This window comes from Desmodus rotundus, chromosome 5, assembly GCF_022682495.2.
Source record: "Desmodus rotundus isolate HL8 chromosome 5, HLdesRot8A.1, whole genome shotgun sequence".
NCBI classification, from domain to species: Eukaryota; Metazoa; Chordata; class Mammalia; order Chiroptera; family Phyllostomidae; genus Desmodus; species Desmodus rotundus.
The window spans coordinates 128,382,847-128,403,183 of record NC_071391.1 but is presented as its reverse complement, the minus strand read 5'-3'; the positions used below and the strand labels follow the sequence as shown (position 1 = coordinate 128,403,183).

Below are 20,337 nucleotides of genomic sequence, written 5' to 3'. Positions count from 1 at the left end.
AGAGAACTTGAAATGAAGAAATGATATCCATATTTTTCCAATTACTAAAATAAATGATCAAAAAGAATTATGGCACTCAGGTTAGTGACTAACAGCCTGATAAATGAACTAATGATAAAAGACAGCAATTTAGTTAGCACTATCTGTTATTACAATATTAAAATTCAAAATAAAGAATTTCATTGCTGGAAAATGTTTATTATCATTCTGATTTTTACATGATGGATGAATAAATTATCATGCATTATTTGTTCATAGCCTTCTCTGGGGCAATTGCTAATGAAAGAAAGAAAAAAAGATCAAAACAAATGAGATGCTGCAGTTCAGTTCTTCGAAAGACAAACTATTCTTTATCATAGCCCTTAGAATGTTTTCTTTAAAAAGAAAATAGGTTCACAATGTTTAGAACAAAAACTAGATTTTCAGGCATTATAATGATTTCTCTGTGGCAAAAAAAAAGGAAGAGAACAAATAAAGTTAACAAAGCCAGAACTTAGATTTATTTTTTTCTACTATGCTTATTTTTGGAGAAGGTTTATACAAGAATACCCCCAAAATATTGAGGGACAGCTGAATTTTGAAAATTCAGTCTTACAATTCATGATATTCAGGGGCATGTCCATTAACAGAGATATGGAAAACAAAACACTGGTTAAGCCATTGTTTCTTGAGTTATACAAACATTTTTATGCAAAAATATACATTCTTCTTAACCTTTCATAAAAATAAATTCCATAACTATTACAATAGTGTATTCAGGTGATAAATGATATATAATTAAATAGTCTTTTCCTTTGTGACTATAATCATAGCTTTGTTTATGGGATGTCAGATACAATATTTGGAAGTTTCCAGATGCGCAGCACCTGTCTGTCTGTTCTTTCTTCCTCCTCATTCAGATAGCTTGGCATTGAGGTCTGCATAAGATATGTTTCAATAAATAACATAAATCAATATGTTTCATTCTTTTCATGCGATGCTAACTTGGAATACATTTTCAGCTTATAATGCTTATTAAAAGCACATTGACTGTGTAGTACTTCATTTTATACCTGCAAGCTATCCTATGATGTGATAAGCATTTCTTGGAAATGAACTTTTTTGCTTAAAATAAAGTCACAGTCCAAATTTTTCCTTTCATTATACAAGGTTTATTTTATTATGCTTTTTCCTAAACTTGCCAGTCAAGCTAGATTAGTTTTAGAGAGAGCTATGTTAAAACATTCTTGTACCAATATAATTATATAATCTGTGTTCATTTTACTGTGTTGTAAATATAATTAAATTCTTAAAAGGTAAAGTTTATTTCTTAAAATGTCTGTTTTTCACATTTAAAATTATTTACATCAGATATCTATCCTGGTCTGTCATAAATGGGTACAATCAATGTCAGAGCTGTAAAGGCTAACTGTTTCTTAGTAGAAGATTTAAACCGTGTTTATTTATTTGACTACAGCGATGATATTTAGCCAGCTGGAGCGAGAGGTGAGGCAGCTACATATACTGCAGTTTATTTTGTAGATAATAAAATGGGATTGGTGTGAGTTAGGACATGGCAAAGGAGTCTCTGGGGGGTGTTTCTTGCAGCACTCCAAGGTCAAACCCTTTTGGAGGCAAGATCCATGATTTCTTATAATTAAATACTCATTATGTCTTGAATTCCCCAAATTCTAAGCCAACTATTTACTTTGCCCTTGGAAGTTACTGACTGCTGGCCTTAGGTCATTTTGCTCTCTGGGCTCAACACATCATTAAATTTGTTTTCAAGGGAACTGAGCAAACAAAAAGCTGTCCAAATAATTGGCCAGATAACAGTAAGTTACCCAAGTTCTCCACCTGTATGACTAACCAGATTCTATGCTGCCAAACATGAAAACAAAGGATGAAGCTCTCTATTTATTGACACTTCCTTGTGAATGTAGGCATTAAAAGTTAATGGAATTACTTTTCATTAACTACTTGGTTTAATTAAATATCAGGAGATTGCTTTTTCATCTACCATAAAAACAATCTAACAAAATCTAAACAAATATACCCAATCAATAAATATTTGGTGACTGGCTATGATGTTCTCGGCACTGAACTCTAAGACACAGAATATTTTCTAGGAGGTTTAAACCCACTGAGGGAAGACAGTGACATCATAACACTATAATAATAGTTATTATTATCATTAGATGACTGAGGCCTTACCACATTTCAGATATTGTTCTAAGTGATCAAAATGCATGAAGTTGGTACTGTAAAATATTTCCGTAGCTTATTTTACAGATAAGAATATGCGAGACACCAAGCACTTAGTTTACCCAAGGTCACACCGCTAGTGACTTGTAGAAACTGGATAAAAACCCAGACAGTCAGTGAGTCTAGACACATGTAGTGGGCCAAGATACACACATTTTAGAAAGTTTAAAAAACAAAGATTTAAAAAACAATCCAAGCAAAACAAATACAGTGTAATTAATTAGCATATAACTCCTTCATGTCTCCAGTGGATTTTAAAAGTTTACCAAATGCCTTTTCATTTTTGAAAACTAAACATCTCCAAGCTTCATGCCATGACTTTATATTATTTCCTCAAAGTATTTTTTAATTGGGAAGGGGCCTTTCTAATATTGTTAGTATAGAGAAATTTCCCTGTCCTTAAGATTCTATTAATGTCTCTTTGCTTGTACAGAAAAGGCAAATAGTTCTTTATAAAGCTACTCTGAATAGTTCTCAAGGATGTATCCATAGCTTAATTGAGGAGAGCTGAGGATGGATAGAGGAGAAGAGGGAGGAGTTACATGGCCCAGTAATTCAGCTTCAAGGTCGTTAGGGTGATTGGTCTGTCACCAAACCCAGGTCCTGATTGGCACTAGGCCCAGCCAGCACGACAGCTCTGAGACAGCTTCTCTGATACCCCAGAGGCCTTGTCAGTGAGTGCAGGCGGTATGAGGAAGGCGACTCACCTGCACCTCTTACATGGAAAAATGAAGTGTGTTTGCCTCCAGCTTTGCACATTCTTGAATACACAGTTAATTAAAGGAAACTTTAAAAATAAATAAGCACATAGTTTATAAGCCTAATCGGGGCTGGCTTCAACAGCTTGCAACTTGTATGGTCTCCCAGGGCTTCATGTTGGAAGGGCCTGTGCTTGAATTAAGGCTCTGCTGTGGGTGTCCTGAAATTCTGTATTTCATTTCACACTGGGTTCTCAAATCATTGAGCCGGTCCTTCCCCTAGTAATATTAATGACTAGAAAAAGAAGAATCTGGAAGTGCCATTTACACGTGTCTAATTTGAATTTGTAATTAAATGTCCTAGTTGACTCAGGTGAAAAATAAAAACAAAAGAATTTTGTTCCCAGTTCATTACATAGAAATTGAGAGAGATAAAATTGAAACATTTAGTTACTCTCCACTTCTCCACTTCTTTGTACAGCCAAGGTGATAATAGTTTTTAAAGTAATTGTTTTAAAACAGGAAAGTAATGGCAGGCTGCAGGTGTCATAACTGCCACCTGAGAAGCATGACCTCTTGTCACTTACAGGGAGGAAGTGCGGCTGCCAGGAACCGTGACTCAGGCGTCAGGCAGGGTGACTTTTGCTTCTGTTTCTGCTGGCTTTTCTCTCCTCCCATTATTGTCACAATGACAGGCTTGTTCTCTGCCTCCCAGGGGAGGCCATTGTGCTCCACATCAGCTGTCACATAATACTTCTTGGTCCCAGGGAAAGTTGGTACAGATACGCATACACCTAATTGTATGTATACACACAAATATCACCCATTTTAGTAAACGCTGTGATTCTAAAATTTCAGAACAGGAAAGGCGACTAGATTTTGGAGGGATTTTGCAATTGGCTTATGCCATTTAAAACCTTCGTAAATTGATTTTGGTTTTTGCTGTTGCTGTTGTTTTACAGATAAGAAAACTCAGACTAAGCCCAGTGGAATTAGACTAGCTAAACATAATTAGGTCTGTGCTTGACTTAATGGTGACTCAGGTCTCCTGACTCAAGTTCTTCAGTACTTTTCTGTTATTTATTTCTTTGTACTCAGTGTAAAAGTTTATGAGAACGGGAAACGTAAATTGTCTGTTTATGTATGTGTATCTTACAGGGGCCCGGAAGCTACAGCCCACAGGCCGACTGCTTGTTTAAATAAGTAGTTGTATTGAAACAAAGCCCCACCCATCTGTTTGCTATAGTCTGGGGCTGCTCGTACACCGCAACAGCAAGGCTGAGGAATTGCAAAGCCAATATATTTACAGTCCAGCCCATTGCAGAAAGAAAAATGTTTGACCCATGATTTATTAGGATTTAAACACCTTAAGAATCTAAGCTAGAACATCCCTAATGCTGAGATCACTGTTTGGCACAAAATAATTGTTAAACTAAATTAACAGGATACGGGCGATGCATAGCACAGAATGTATAAGTAGTTAAATGGGATAAACAACAGACATACCATGGGCCATTCCATTTTAAAATTTCATAATTTTATGTAACTCAATTACTGGGTGTTATAGGCAGTTTAATCTAAAAAACATTGAACTGTCATGCTTAAATATAGAATTTATATATAGTATATATTATATATATTACATATATATATATATATGTCAATGCTGGTCTTTTAAAAAAATGTATAGCATAACTATGGAAACTTTAGAATCCACTTTCACATGATGCTCAACTTTAGACCAGATAACTGTGATTAGAAAGACACCGCCTGTTCTTAATAAAATGGAGATAATGCATGAATCATTTCTAGCAGGCAAACTAAGTGGCGTCTGACCTGCCTATCACCTGTGCGTTATGGTGGGCTATGGCTTTGCCGAGCAGCCATCGAAATCTTTATGCTCAATGGTTTAATGCACAGCAAGCAGACTAACCACTCACATAACTGGACAGAGTTATAAATGAGAAAGTACTTGCATCTGATGTTTAAGGCCCTGGAAAGGAAGTTCAGAACCAATCGGTGTGCACTGTACTAAGAGATAAGGCCCTGGACACACACAGACGGTCCATATATATTTAACGTCTCTGAAATGCAGCAGCAGAGGCAGATTACTGCCAACAGGGTGCGCCGTGAGTTCCGGCTTCGCAGCGCAGTCTCACTGTTCCCCAAATCAAAAGATAACTGGCACGAGATTGATTTTCTCAAGGCATCTAGCTTTCAGTTCCATTGTCATTTTAGTCCACTAGACATCGTTCATCACACTGCTTCACAGATTTCTTGGCTTTGTTTTAGTCTTGTCTATGCTCTTTACTATTTCTTTCCACATTCAAAGCCCAGTACAAGTAGTTCGTAAGATGTTTGCATACAAGGCTTTCTTCCAAAGAGGATCCAAAGTTAGTATTATATATATCTTGTCATATGTAATTTTGGTTCCAATTATACATATGGGTATATAAATTAAGTTTTTCCATAATATGAAAATGAATTGAAAATATATTTGCAAACAAACCTGAAATTGGTAAATAAAGGCTTGTTTAAACTTTTTGGATACATACACACACACACACACATATGAACTAGTTGATATAGACAGATACATAGATATAGATATATGTACATATCAACTAATCTCCCATGAGTTATCTGTAACATGAGACAAATCGATTATTTGTACATCCTTTGGAAGATATTCTTTTCTTCATTAAATTCACTTATCTATCTATGCTCAATATGTTTAAATAGAATTTACAGTGACTCACAAAAGGAATTTTGAATAATTGGGGAGATAAGCCAATATACAAAAAAAGAATTTTTCTAAAGGAGCTTATAAAAACTTTTTTCTAAAGGAAAGAAAAGAATCAAGCAGCTACCATTGTGTGCATATCCTACATCTTGGTTTCCCCATGGATCGAGATAAGGAAAGGCAATCTGTTCCATAACTCACATGATACAAGAGGAAACGACCTTCAAAATCTTCAGGAGAGCCTACGAATGTGGGCTTTGTAAGTAAGGCTGTGTTAAGAATGCAGGCTAAAGGGCTGATAATGCAGACAGGCAAAAAATGGTAGCTTTGAATACCCCTGGACCTTGTAATACATAATAAATGATGCCCTGGTAGAATAGGTTTTTAATTCATAAACCACAAAGCATTTTTTTTTGTAAATCAAATCTAATTTCAAAAACAAAGGATTACTTGTAAAAGATATTCCTAAAAGCCTTTACTGGAATATTCTGATAAAGAAAATCATCCTTTTTAAGGAGAGTAACGAGCCCCCTGGAGGCTGTGTGGAACCCGGGGTTCTGGGTGATGCCTGGGCACCCCAGCTTGCTTTTTAACAATGGGGCAGCTCTTCCTTGATATGGTTTTATATTCCCTATGCAAGATTACAGGGGAGGGAGGATTCCACCGCTTTAAAAAGAATAATAAAACCACTGACCCCGTTTGGCTCTGATTTTCACATTGTACAATATTTGTTCTGAGTAAGGGAAACTTAAGACACTGGGCCGGAGCTTCCAACACTGCCCACCCGACCTGATTATCTGCACAGGGGAAAAGAATAATTTACCACAGCTGGAGAAAGGGTTCCTGAAAGATGGTTTCATTGTCTCACCACACAGCCTTCTGACCAGTGATTTCGTTTTCTAAGTGAACTTGTCCCTGAAGCACAGGCATATCGTGGTGCACAGAATGGTGTATTTGCTGCTCCTGTCTGATCAGTTATTGATTATTTAGTGCTGTGCTCTATGAGGGACACCAAGAGGAGAAAGTAGTTTCCTCCTTTGAAACTTGACTATATAAATTAAGAAACAGATTTTTTTTAAAAAACACTTCAATATTGTATTACTGGTTTCATTGGAATTTAGTAATTGGTCTAAAATAATTATCCTTAAAGTTCTCCCTGCTCCCCACTTACCCGTGTCAAAGCAAAAATGAAATTAACAATAATAATAATAATGATAATATTGAACATTTTATACATTTAGAGAACTTCGCCTTAATATTGCACTCTTTCGTGTAGCCATAAGATGGGAAAACAGTAGAGAGTAGTTATGGTCCTTCTAAGAATGACAATTTAAAGTTGGCTATAGGAGATGATATGTTCTTTTCCAGCATCCTCATTTTACAGATAAAAATATGAGTCACATGGAAGATAAATGACTTACTTAAGGTGACTAAGGTGATGACAGACAGGGACAAAGTCCAATGTTCACCACCATCTGATCCCATAGTGAAAATGGCGAGGAAAAGTAATTAGCAAATATGGGTACTAATCTGGCCCCAAACAGCTACCATCTTATAAGTGTATTTCTTTATGGTAAAAATCAATGTTCGGCAAGAGTAACAGATTTCAAAGAAGAATTTGTTCTGCTAACTGGTGATCTCTGACTCCTTGCCACCCCTTCCTCTCTGTCCTATACCATAAGTTGGGGTTATCTCCAAATCCTCTGCAGGGTGAAATCTTAGAGCCACCTGGAATTTATAAATAGGTAGTTTAAAAAAGACAGCTTGAACGGTTGAGGAAATCTGAAATTTATTGTGTCTGCTTCCATCTGTAGTTAATTATTTGGGGCACAGAGTCACCAGAAAACCCAGTGACTACCCCTGACCAGAGAACAGTCACACCACGGCTTTAACTTTTGAAGAGATCAGCACAGTTACTAAGCCCCATGAATTCTTGCTTGGTTTTCAGCTTTGATGCCTTTCAAACAGTGATCATGGACCAAACTGTAGACTCAGATGCTGATGTTCTCTGAAAAGTCACTTGAGTTCAGTATAATATCATGGGCGGCAGACTGACAGTGTGGATACCTGGACTCCACAGCTAAGTAGTTGTGGCCAGAGGAGCTTCAACTAGCCATTTCGTACTTCAGGATTTTTGTTTGTAGGTGTCTCCGAATTTCTATACTTCTCATGCCCCTCTATCCTAAAATCCTTTAAAATAACATTAGCCTATAGAGCTGAATTGTGATCCAGTCTGGGAAATATTACCTGTGGGGCATTCATTCGCATATACTTTTACTATCTGCATATTACTTGGGGGGCTGTGGAAGGGACTATGGAATGGAGAAGGAAAATCTCACCCACTTGTTACTGCCCCTGAGACTTATAATAACATACTCAGCCTTCCTAAGTCAGCTTTTTAAACTCAATAGTGGAAAAACAATTTTTCTATGGCTTAAACAGTAGATCATAGGAAGAATCAAGTGTAAAATTACATATAAGTTGTAACTTCCTACAAAACACATGGAATAATTATCTTTAAAGTAAAAACAATGCTATAAACTTTCCTTAAAATCTTTAAAATATCACCCACTATCTTAATCCTCTTGGGCTGCTATAACAAAATACCATGGATTGGGTACTTAAACCACAGATGTTTATTTTTTTATAGTTCTGGAAGCTTAGAAGTCCAAGGTCAAGTTGCGGGCAGGTTTGGTTCTTGGTGAGATCTCTGATCCCGGCTTGCAGATGGCTACTTTGTTGTTGTATGGTCACGTGGTGGAGAGAAAGAACTCCAATGTCTCTTCCTGTTCTTATAGGGGTACCAATTTCATCTTGGGGGTTCCTCACTTAAACCTAATTACCTCACAAAGGTAATACCATCACCTTAGCGGCTAGCACTTCAACATGTTAACATTTGGTCCATAACACATTAATGCTTGGAGAAAGATAGTACTACTAATGAGACATGTTTTGATAATCAAACCCCAAAGGAAAAAGACATCTCAAAAGGAGTTCAGATTATTATTGGCTTGAATGACTATAATGTTTCCATTCAAACCTAAATAAGAGGACAGATGACTCTCAATCTCAAAATTTCAAAAGTTAAGCACCTTTCTTTACCAGTTCCATGTGTTTTAAATGTCTGAGAATGTGAGAGCTCAAAGGCACAGTAAACATCAGCCAGACTATCTCCTCACTTGATAAGTGGGGGTGTCAAGACCACCAGAAGCTGAAGCTGTTAGCAGATTGCTGGATTGCTGATCACAAATGGATCATGCCCCAAACTGATGGCTCTTTCTCTATATCATGCCTTTAATACCAGCCATTTCAGTATTCTTCGGTGGAGGCACAATGCATTATTAGGACTGTTCTTCCACCGTGACTTCTTATACAGAGGGTAACATCCCCCACCATCGTCATCATTCTGTAGAGCAAGCTGGCTGTCATGACAGGGGGAAAAATTTCCACGCCCTTCGTTCAGATGTAGGGAAACCATAATTTTAAGTTGCTAGCCAGAGTTCACATAGCTGGAGGGCAGGATAATTCAAGGGAAAGCATGCCGACTTTGAGTAGGTCAGTCTGGGTTGGAAGACTTTTCCATCACATTTTAGCTGTTATGACCTTGAGACACATAGTTCTAGTTTTCTAGGCTCTCAGTCCCACATTTGTAAAATGCTAATAATGCAAAGATGATGGAAGTTAACAGATAAAGTGCCTGGAACATAGTAAGCATTTCCCAGCCCCCATTTTTTTTTTCCATTAGCAAATCAAGGATGGCAAACACAAGTCTTACCTCCCTGTCCAGTGCACTCTTTATTACACTTCATGTTGCATAGATAATGTTGTTTTGAACTGAGAATATTAAGTGCATTTTTAAAAGCCTTGTCTTCTAAAATCAATCTCTTCATGTTTTTAATAATGCAAGAAAGGAGATTGAAGTTGGCCCACAGAGATTTTTATGAACCAAAGGGTTATTTTTAATTGGATTTTGTGCCTGTTGTTATGGAAATAGTTGTTTCACAGATTAGGCATTATGACTTTACTGCAAGATCGAGCCCAGGATGGGGTATCATGATGATATCACCCTTATGCTTTTTTTTCCTGGACAAAACACTTTTAAAATTAAGAGAGCAGGAGTGAAGCTGCTTCAAAAGCTCACATTTCTAAAGGAAAAAAAAAAGATCTCCACTATAAAAATAGCTTTAAAATGATATATTCTCTTTTCAAAGATCAAAACTAAGAATGACCCCTGCTGCCAGTAGGATGCCAAGATTCTGCAGAGTTATTAAACACTTCTTTCTTCACTATTGAAACTAGAAAGAGTTCCTTTGATCCTGGAACTTGCTTTCAACATTTGGTCTGAAAGCATTTTTGTAGTTGGTGAACTATCAGGCTTTCTCTAGTTATTTAGTGATAAATCTCTTAAAACTGTTCTACCAGGATGAATTTAACTTTTCTAAAGAAGCAACAAGAGATGATTTCTAATCTTCATGATGGCCCTATTTAAAGACATGAGAAGTTCATCCTGCAAAATTTAGCTTATGTCACTGGCTTGTTTTAAGCTCCAGAGAAACTCTAACCAAGGAATACAGAACATGTATCATGAGGAACACCCTAGGAGAGAAATCAGGGAGCTGGGTGACTAGCCCGAAGTACTGAAGGTGAACAACGAATGATCCCTTGTCAGACTGACTGCTGAGGTTTCTTCTGCATGCTCCCTCTTTTGTTTTCTCTCCTCATCGGCATTTTGGTATGTCCTCCTGTGCTCCTTGGACATTGGTTGGTTGTGTTGGTAGAATTTAGCTGAAGGAATTGTGAAGCACATCCTGACCCTGAACCAGCTGAAAGTCATTAAACTCAATGACATCATGTATTTCCTTATTTTAACGGGCTGGTAATTCCATTACTTACAAAATCTAAATCCATCACCAAATATGGATCTTTAAATGACCGAATAATGATCTTTAAAAACTTTTCATTATTTTTCTCAGTGAATCATAATGTCATATTAGTGGAAATGCTTGTTTTCCTATAAAATTTTTCTCGTTAACCTAAAAGGCTGTTTTCCCTTGCTTTGTTTTTGAGTGGAAGAGGGACATTTATCTAACTTTGTCCTTTCACTATGTTCATATATATATATTTTTTAAAGATTTTTATGTATTTTTTTTTAGAGAGGGGAGCAGGAAGAAAGAGAGGGAGAGAAACATCAATGGTTGCCTCTCATACCCCCTACTGGGGACCTGGCCCTCAACCCAGGCATGTGCCCTGACTAGAAATTCAAACTGGTGACTCTGGTTCACAGGCCAGCACTCAGTCCACTGAGCCACACCAGCCAGGTCTCCTTTTGATAATTTTACACAACAGCTTTCTGAGCTAATCTGTTCTAAGCAAATTTAAATTCATTTATCTAAGGAATTTAAACCACCATGTATTCACTGGCAGTTACTTTCTTGGTTACACTTCTGCCCTCTTTCTTTTGGTCCTTACCCTGGGGAATCCCTACCCTCTACTGCTGTTTAATATCACTTTTTTCCCTTTCCCACTCAATAGTTGGCCCTTTTTTGGCTGTGACTTCTGTTTTTTTTCCCTTTCTTTAAGGGTCGTTATTTTACCTACACTCATTTTCTGTGCCTCCACTGGAGTTAGTTTTTAGACACAACATTTCATAAATGTAAGAACTTGGTGGACATTGGAGGTACATGAGGTCAGAGTGAAGAGCCACCCTCACACAATATAGTACCCAGAGCATCCTCCTCTCCAGAGGCTAATCCAGCCAAGGGCCACTCACTGGAAATGGTTAGCTAATGACCTACAGTCAAATCTCTCCCAGAGTCAGAGGTCACATGATTACTAGCTGCTACGTTAGCAAGGGAGTGATAGCTGCAAAAAATCAGGGAACTCTTTCAAGGGGGTAAAGTGTGTGTAAATGTAGGAGACTTCCCAGTGCTGTATTGACTGTGCCTATTTATGACAACAGGTTCATTTGCTTGTGTTAGATCAATGCATAATGTTAAAGACTCTCCTTCAAGTGTCACACCAAAATGTCTGTTAACTTGTCATTTTCCTTGCTTGCTATGACTCTAATGGGCTTGAAAATTGATCCAGCCAGTCCCTTCTCTTCTCTTCCTTCTCTTCCCTTCTCTTCTTTCTCTCTTCCCTTCCCTTCCCTTCCCTTCCCTTCCCTTCCCTTCCCTTCCCTTCCCTTCCCTTCCCTTCTCTCTCCTTTCTCTCTTAACTCTCGCATTTCTCTTTCTCTTCTCTCTCCTCCTTCTCCCTAGCTTTCCCCCTTTCTTTGTCACTTTCTCTCACTCTCTGTGAGGTTCATTTGCTTGACTGATTCTGAGTGTCCATAATGACTGTTTGGCATATTCTACAGGCAAAGGTCCCGAGACCCTTTTTGCCGGCTATAACCTCAATGATAACGAATGGCACACAGTGCGTGTGGTCCGTCGAGGAAAAAGTTTAAAGTTAACGGTGGATGACCAACAAGCCATGACAGGTAAACCCCACTGTCCCCATAGCCCTCTCTTTTACTGATGCTATAAACTTCCCCATTTCTTGCAGGTGACTTTGCTGGATCATATGGTAGCTTTATTCTTAATTTTTTAAAGAACCTCCATGAGGTTCTCCAGTTGTTTTCCCATCTCACAACAACACCGGCTGGTACACTGATACAGATGGGTTCCTAGTACGCTCACCCAGCAAGGGAAGCTTGTACTACAAGGGGCCCACCCTCTGGAAGATAATTCCCGTTTTTTGCGGGGTTTCTCCCTCATATAAGAAACAAGGAAACTGATAAATATGTTGGAACTCTGTCAGGTGAACTGCTTTTTCCTTATAAGCTATAATAGATCATTTATTATCATTTATTCCATTGGTTAAACTTTAAGGATGTCAAGTTCAATCCCTGGTTTGTAGATTCCTAACTAAGGCAAGCCATATAAAATCCACCCCAGAGAACATAAGGGGAACCCAATGAAAGAGGAATTGGTAGGCCTTGACTCTCTCTGTTGAAAATGACTTCAAGCACACAACCTGCTGGGACATTGGCTCCTTTTTCCTTCTTTAGAGAACATCTTCATGTTAATTATTTTAGTTCAAGGCAAAGATGGTCCTTGTTCAGTGGATAAGTGTCTGTTTTACACTCATCCAAAGGGAGTTCTCATAATCAGAGATCAGTCAATTCCATCACTGTGGAAATATCATGTATGGCATTTTAACTTTTGAGAGAATTATTCCTGGGTTCAAATGAAGCAACCTGCCAGTTCATAGATCTCTTTGTAATTATTTCATTAGTCCTTACTGGCTTTTCAAAATTTCTTTTCTACATGTGGGTTCAACTTCATTTTGTTTCAGAATCATCTGAAGAGCTGTAAAAGGACCAATTCTTAGCCTGACGCCGCAGGAGTCTGGGGGGAGCACAGTTAATTTTTTCCCATAAAAATCTCTTTAGAGGGCTCTCATGCAGTGGGTCCATGGATTGTTGCTGAGAAACCACTGCCATGATATGGCATTTTATTCTCTGAAGGAGAAAAATCAATCAGAGAACCATGAGCAGAAGTCTTTATTCAAAATTGCCGAGCACGGAACTATGTGAACCTATGGAAGGAAGGCAGGACTTTTGCAGAGCTCTGGCCAAAGTGTAAGCTGAAGTTCAGCTAGTTTTAGTCAGGGGCAGTTCCAGGAAGATGGGTGGTTTGGACAATTTGGATTTTGTCAAGATGGGTAGAAATGAGCAGTTAAGGTCTAAGCGGCTTAGGTTTTTTTGAAATGTGATTAACAGAACTGAGAAAAGAGCCTCGGTGTCCTTTTTGGTTTTTTGACTGTTTGAACTGCAAGAACACAGCTGCTTTTGTTCTGAATGAATGGACAACTGGTCTTTGCTGACTCCTGCAGCCTACGAGCAGTGGCCCAGTCTCCCAATGCTTACCTCCCTGGCCCTGTCTGAATTCCCAGACCTTGCCAAAGAGCGGATGCTGGTACTCAGTACACCTAAATCCCACCAACTTTTTCCTGGTCAGTGGTAACCTCCTCATTGTCTCTCTCAGTCCTCAAATGCAGTGTGCTCTCTCCTTTTTCCTTTTTGGAACACATTGAAAATCAGACCTTAATGAAAGATTAGAACAGTCCTTGTCTTCCAGCAGCTCCACTTTCTGCCAAGAAAAAGACTTTGAGGCAAAGTCCAAGGGACTTGGTTAGCGTCTTAGAACTGAAGGAAGAACAAAATATCAACTATCACTTTAGTAAATTTAGCCAGCTGTTTACTCTTTCTCAAAATTGCCAAGGACTTAGAGAGAAATTAGATTCTATCCTCTGCTCTGTAGGAGTCGACATTTTTTTTAACAATTGTGGGAACCAACATGCACTTTCTCAGAGTATAAATATTATATCAGAGTACAGACCAAGTCAACATTGATGATTCACCTAAATTGTGCATTTTTCTCCCAATACTCCACCCCACCTCTTTTTTCCCCCCAACTCTCAGCCTCTTGCTGCTCAGAGCTAAAGACATTTTTTTTCCCATAGTCATCTACCTTTACTTGGTGAGTTTTCATCAGGGCGATTTGTGGGATGGCGTTTTATCGAAGACCTCATGAAAGCCAAGTTATAATGAAAAAAGCCAGCCTCAATTGATATTGCTAGAAAAGGTTTCCAAAGATAAGCAGTGGAAACTTGCCATTGAAGATTAAGTTTAGGATGAAATTTTTTTCAAACACTCTAGTGGCCACTTGAAGCCACCTGTGAATCAGGAAAGCAATAGGGATTTCTCATTAGGTTTTACAAAAAATCAGAAATCACTGCACAGGAACATTTTTAAAAGGAAAGCACTAGAGACTCTCTGTGCAAAACTGTACATTTGACCACATCTTTAAGTCACTGTACGCACAACACATATGTGTGTATATATATACACACATATATGCATATATATAATATATTATTTCATATGTTAAGTATCTGTTGAACACAGGACAGTCCATCCACAGGCTATTCTTGGGAATGTCTGACCCTCAGCTAGGATGATGGGGACAGCAATTTCCAGCAAAGAAGCCCCCGAAAGGAGGGATTTTTTAGGACTCAGATGAGAAAAGGTTCTATAAAATATATGGGGACCCTAAATGGGGAGGCCTTGGCTTTCCACTTAGCACTCCGTCCGTGGAAAATCTGCAGTGGTGTGTTTTGTGTGTGCGTTCATGTCAGTGCATGCGTCCTTCACCGGACAGTTTGACTCAAACCTGGAAGCCAGCCTCCTCATCGCCCTCCTTTCCACTGTTCTCAGCAGCATCAGTAAACCCTGCAGGTTGGACCTGCACAGGTTTCTTATCTTGTCCTTTCTGTTTTTTCACCTGTGCTGGAACCACCCTGGTCCAAACCATCTCCAATCTGTTGTACCCACACCAGAGAGATTAAGCACACCCATGTGCACACACGTGCACACATGTACACGCACACACCGCACGTGAGCACACACACACTGACTCATGGCTTCCATTTGTCTAACACCCTCCAAGAGCTCCCAGTGTAATCAGGTGGCACTGAGACGTGTGTGTCCCCGCGCTCCTTTCCCTCTGACGGGAGCCCTCGCCGCACTTGCTCCTGACCCTCTGGCCACACTCCCTAGCTCTTTGCTCCTGAGAGCTTTTGCCTATTTGTCTGCCCTTCTTGGAGTCAGCTTCTCCTGTTCTTAGCATGACTTTCTCTCTCTCTTTTGGTTTTCCCCAGGCCCTGTCGCCCATGGCTTTTTCTTTTTCTTTCTTTTTTTTTTGTTTTTCATCCTTCAAATTTAAGTTAAATACCAACTCAGGTACTTCCCCACCACTCCAATTTACCAACACAACACCCTGTTCATCAAATTCCTAACATTTTTCTGAGTGTTGTCATTATATATTTAATTACTTTCTTACACCTTTTTGTCTGCCTTCCAATGGGCCGTAGTTTTGTGAAAACAGGGTCCGTGTCTACTCCTTGTACTGCTATTTTTTAAATTATCAGACACGTACCTACCTGTACCACACACTCAGTAACTTTAAGTGAATTAACAAGTCACTTGAAAGTAACTTACAGGTCCCTTGTAAGGCTGGTGGGTTATTTTGTTCCACAGCAGATATTTAACCCAACTCTGAGTGAGGCTGAACCTGAAGTAGCTGATCTTGCTATCAGTTCAGGTAAAAAGATTTGATTTAGATACTGGGATGTTTATGCAAACACACCATCCAGGTGGGTGTTTTTTATCAGAAATTATCATCAGTCTGCTTTACCCCAGACACATTGATCACAGGCATTTCGCTAAATTCAAATTCTCTTTCCACTAAATCTCTGGAAGAGACCATGGATTTTTAAATGGTTGGAGCTTTAAAAATGTTTCTCCTTCAATGTCCTTAATTATTTGTCTTAATCAATATATGTATACAAGAGTAGAGGTGGCTACATTACTGACAGAGGATCAAACACTCAAATAAATTCTGAGGAAAAAAGAGTTTTTAAAAGGCAGCTGTTAATGTTTTCTCAGGCAGTGGATAATGGCTTTTAGGTGCTAATTCTCTCTCTGGAGCAGGCGTATCGGCCATTACTGCCGGCGCAATTTATATACGCTTATTAAAGAAAGAACAGGCTCTTGGCCATGGGCCGTAATGATCTTTCTTGTAACTGGGCCCTGCTCACACCACCACTGTTTTACTGCCTTTTTATTATTTATGCTCTGCATGTACATCCTATTCCTCTGAGGAAAGAAAACACATTACGTGCTATTTTTATCCCTGAACTTCTCAGTCCTCCAAACACAGTGCGATTCACTGTTTCAGAGCTACCAAGGACTTGACAATTTGGGGTAATATTTAATTTCAAGTATCAGAAATATTTTTTAGATACTTCTTCTCTATCCATTGTTTCATTAATAGAACTTTCAAGAAGAAACAGGACAATTTCGGGATTGGGGTGGGTTCACTAAGTAAAAACTCAGATTTTGATATCACCAAAAAAATAAAAATCAACACAAAGAGATGGAAAATCCCAAGTAATTTTTAAGCTTTGCATATTTTTCATTCTTTACGGCTTGTTGATTCAACATTCCTGGTATCTCTAAGAGCTTTATATTTGAATATTATTAAAGGCTAATTTTATTTGCTACCAAAGGGAGAGTTCCCCACAGAGCAGTGCAGAGGTCATTGAACAAGAAAAACTGAAGGAGGAGGAAGAAATGGTGTCATCCAGGAAAGCAGAGTCACTAAGGATTTAATCATATTTTGCATCAGATAGGCAACCAGGAGACATAGTCGGAAGGAAGAAGGAGGACAGGCAACTAAGAACTGTGGTATTTTTTGTTTAAAAAAAAAAGTGTGAATGTTTGCTGAGAGGTGATTGGAACAAACCAATGACTGAAAAAAGAACATGCCCAGGGTGACAGGACAGTTGTTACAAGGATCTAGGATCTAGTAAATGTGTCAAACGTAAGTAGAGTCAAGTTCAGATTAGGGGAGAGATGTTTACCCTGGTCAGTGTATAAGCATCAGAGTCAATTAAATATGTAGACAGTTTTTCTTGCACAACAAAGAGTATGCCTTTTAGATTTTACTTACAGGCATTTCCTTAAAATGCCATCTAATATTTTACTGTCTTGACTAAAGAAAGGGAAACCAGTCAGACTCGCTGAAGGAGGCCTGCACAGGTGACTACTCAATCCTCATTACACCTGCGAAGAAGGCCCAGTGACTTTTCTCAGGGGCTGATACTGGGATTGGCTCTAATTAATATTTTCATTAATATCACGGATGATAGGATAGGGTAAGCTGATTAATTTTTCAATTATGCCAAATTGAGTAGTAAGTTAGTATCCAGAAGAATTTGACTGCAATTTTAATAACCTTTTTGAGTTTCAGAAGAAAGTGGATGACAGTTTAATTAGACAAGAACAAGATGCTGGGAGTGAATCACTAGCAATGATAAAGTAGTTTATGCTGTGCTGTAGAAAACAAGTTTACATCTTTTTTTTTAAATTTGTTTTATCTTCAACCATGCAGGTAGGTACAATTATCACTCTGTAGGTGAATTGGGACCTGTTTGGCCTTCAGTGGGGTTGACAAAGAGATGTGGTAGAGGAGGAGGGTGGGCCTGACGCACAGTGAACCAGGATGGAAATCTGCAACCAAGCTTCATATTCAAGTGTTTAAAGACCCCGATTTTATCTTTGATAATGTGGTCTAATTTTACCGGTGTTCTCAAAGTTGTACATGACTTGTATCGGTATCTTGTGCTCAGTTTAGTTTTCCAGAACATAAGTGCAAGGAAAATGGCATAGGGCTAGAGGAGAGCAACAGAAACGCCAAAGCGGCTGGGCAACTAGTTCTAAGAAGGACTGTGGAAATTACTCAGCACAGAAACACGAAGGCGAAAATGACGTACTTGTCTTCAAACACATTTTCATGGTTCTTTATTGGAAGAATAGATAGCAGCTCTTCACTATTTTAAGTGGCAATAGGAAAATATGGTCACATTTTTTAGAAGAACATTCCTTACAAAGAAAAATATCACCATGAAGCTACAATATATGACTTTTTACTGAGATGATCTAGGGCAGTCATTCCCTCTGCACCCTCACTCTACCTGCCTTCTTTCCTTCCCTCCTTCCCTCCTTCCTCTCTTCTTACCTTCCCTCCTTTCTTCCTCCCCTGTATCCCTTTCTCCATTTCTTCCTTGCTTCTTTTTCCTTTCTCTCTGTCCCTCCTTCTTAATTTTTCTTTCTCCTTTCCTTTGTCATTACTTGCTTCCTTTTTTTTCTTCTACTTTTTAAAAACTGTGTCACTTTGGCTAATGAGGACAATTTTTTTTAAGACTAAAATTTGGACAGAGATTGAAACCTGACATAAGGAAGTTGTATTACGTTATACAGCCTAGACCTTTTAACATCATGTCTGTGTTTTTACTATGTGTAATTGAATATCAGGCAGGTATTTGGACTCTCGTATCTTAAAATGTGATGTTGTTATGTAATGCTAAATTGAGAGTAAACTTCTAGATACAGAAAATAAGAATGCATTATCCCCCCTTTCAGGTCAAATGGCAGGCGATCACACCAGGCTGGAGTTTCATAACATAGAGACTGGCATCATCACAGAGCGACGGTATCTGTCTTCTGTCCCCTCCAACTTCATTGGGCACCTTCAGAGCCTGACGTTTAATGGAATGGCTTACATTGACTTGTGTAAAAATGGCGACATAGATTACTGTGAGCTCAATGCCAGGTTTGGCTTCCGGAACATCATAGCAGACCCTGTCACCTTCAAGACCAAATCGAGCTATGTTGCCTTAGCTACATTGCAAGCCTACACTTCTATGCATCTTTTTTTCCAGTTCAAGACAACATCCCTAGATGGACTAATTCTCTACAACAGTGGGGATGGAAATGACTTTATTGTGGTTGAATTGGTAAAAGGGTGAGTAAACGTCAATTCAGAGACAAATAAAACTTTGGGAAAATGGACCTCAATTTCCAAAAATATACATTAAACAAAATGTATTGACTTGCAAGATCTTGGGCAGGGGTGGGTGCAGGGGAGGGGTATTCAAATAATGTATTCATTTAAATTACTTAAGTATCTTATAAAATTTATAGGGGTGGTGTATAGTCTTTTATACCTACCTTTTCATATATGAGTTGTTTGTTATATGGGATATAAATAACATCAAGTTCTTATTCATGCTTGGTGTTCCATGAATCTTACAATTCAAGTGTGAATCATCTTCCTATTTCTATACACACTATATTTTACAAAAGAATTTCTACAAATTTGTAGGCTAATTTATGCTATGTTAAATAGCCACTTCAAGTAATCATATTACTTGAATTGTACAAAATCCCATTTAACTCATGCTTAATTCTATGTCCAAGTTCCCTGAAAATTTAGAAAGATTTTTGTGAAATGCCCTTGAAATTGTGATAAAAGTTTTATGTCATCTAATTGATTTAGGTATTCATTTGTTCATTCAGTGAATATCACTGCATATTTACAATGGGATTGACAATATGCCAGGAAATATATATATTTCCTTGCCAACCCATGCATATCTCAGATCCCACCAGCCCCAAGCCACACAAATGTAAACACACCCTAGGGGATATAGGTGAGCACATAAACAGAACAGAAGCATGGTGGAAAGTTTCCTAAGACAATCACATGCAAAGGCGTAGGAGAGTGTTTAGGGAAATTAGGAAGTGTATGAGGCAGGGGTGAAAGTTAGAGCCGAGACTTGAAAGACGAGTGCACATTTCCTTAGAGAAACAGGCCTTGAAGACGGAGGAGAAAGCAGTGCCAGAAACCGAGAAGCGCCAGTGCAGTGTGGTCAGCAAAGGGAAGAGGGAATAGCGAAAACGGAGACTGAGCACTGAAAGATATACAGGCTCCGGCAGAAGTAAGGCCTGCTTGACTCTGGTTGCTGGGGTAAGAATACAGTTGTACTAATTTATAGTTTTAATTTGAGCATTTCACCTAAAACGTCATAGGGTGTGCTTAAGTGTGATATGGTTATGTTACAGAATTACATGCTTATGATTTTGTAATAAACAGAGGTGTTATTTGTGCTGGACCCTGTATAACTTCCAAACTCGGAGTGCAGAGCATGATTTCAAAAATTATTTTCAGTATTCCTTATAGTTAACATAATAAAGAATCCTCC

General features: G+C 38.5%; 1 protein-coding gene across 23 annotated transcripts in view; it reads left to right on the top strand.

Moving 5' to 3' along the window:
* The window catches only part of NRXN1 (neurexin 1), a 1,071,808-nt gene that overhangs the window by 494,967 nt on the left and 556,504 nt on the right, over positions 1-20,337 (top strand). For all 23 annotated transcript variants that reach the window (XM_024552822.4, XM_024552821.4, XM_045189458.3 and 20 more), the window contains 2 exons: positions 12,044-12,166; positions 18,716-19,097. In XM_024552822.4, coding sequence (XP_024408590.1) covers positions 12,044-12,166; positions 18,716-19,097 — 505 coding nt within the window. The remainder of the gene's footprint in view (positions 1-12,043; positions 12,167-18,715; positions 19,098-20,337) is intronic.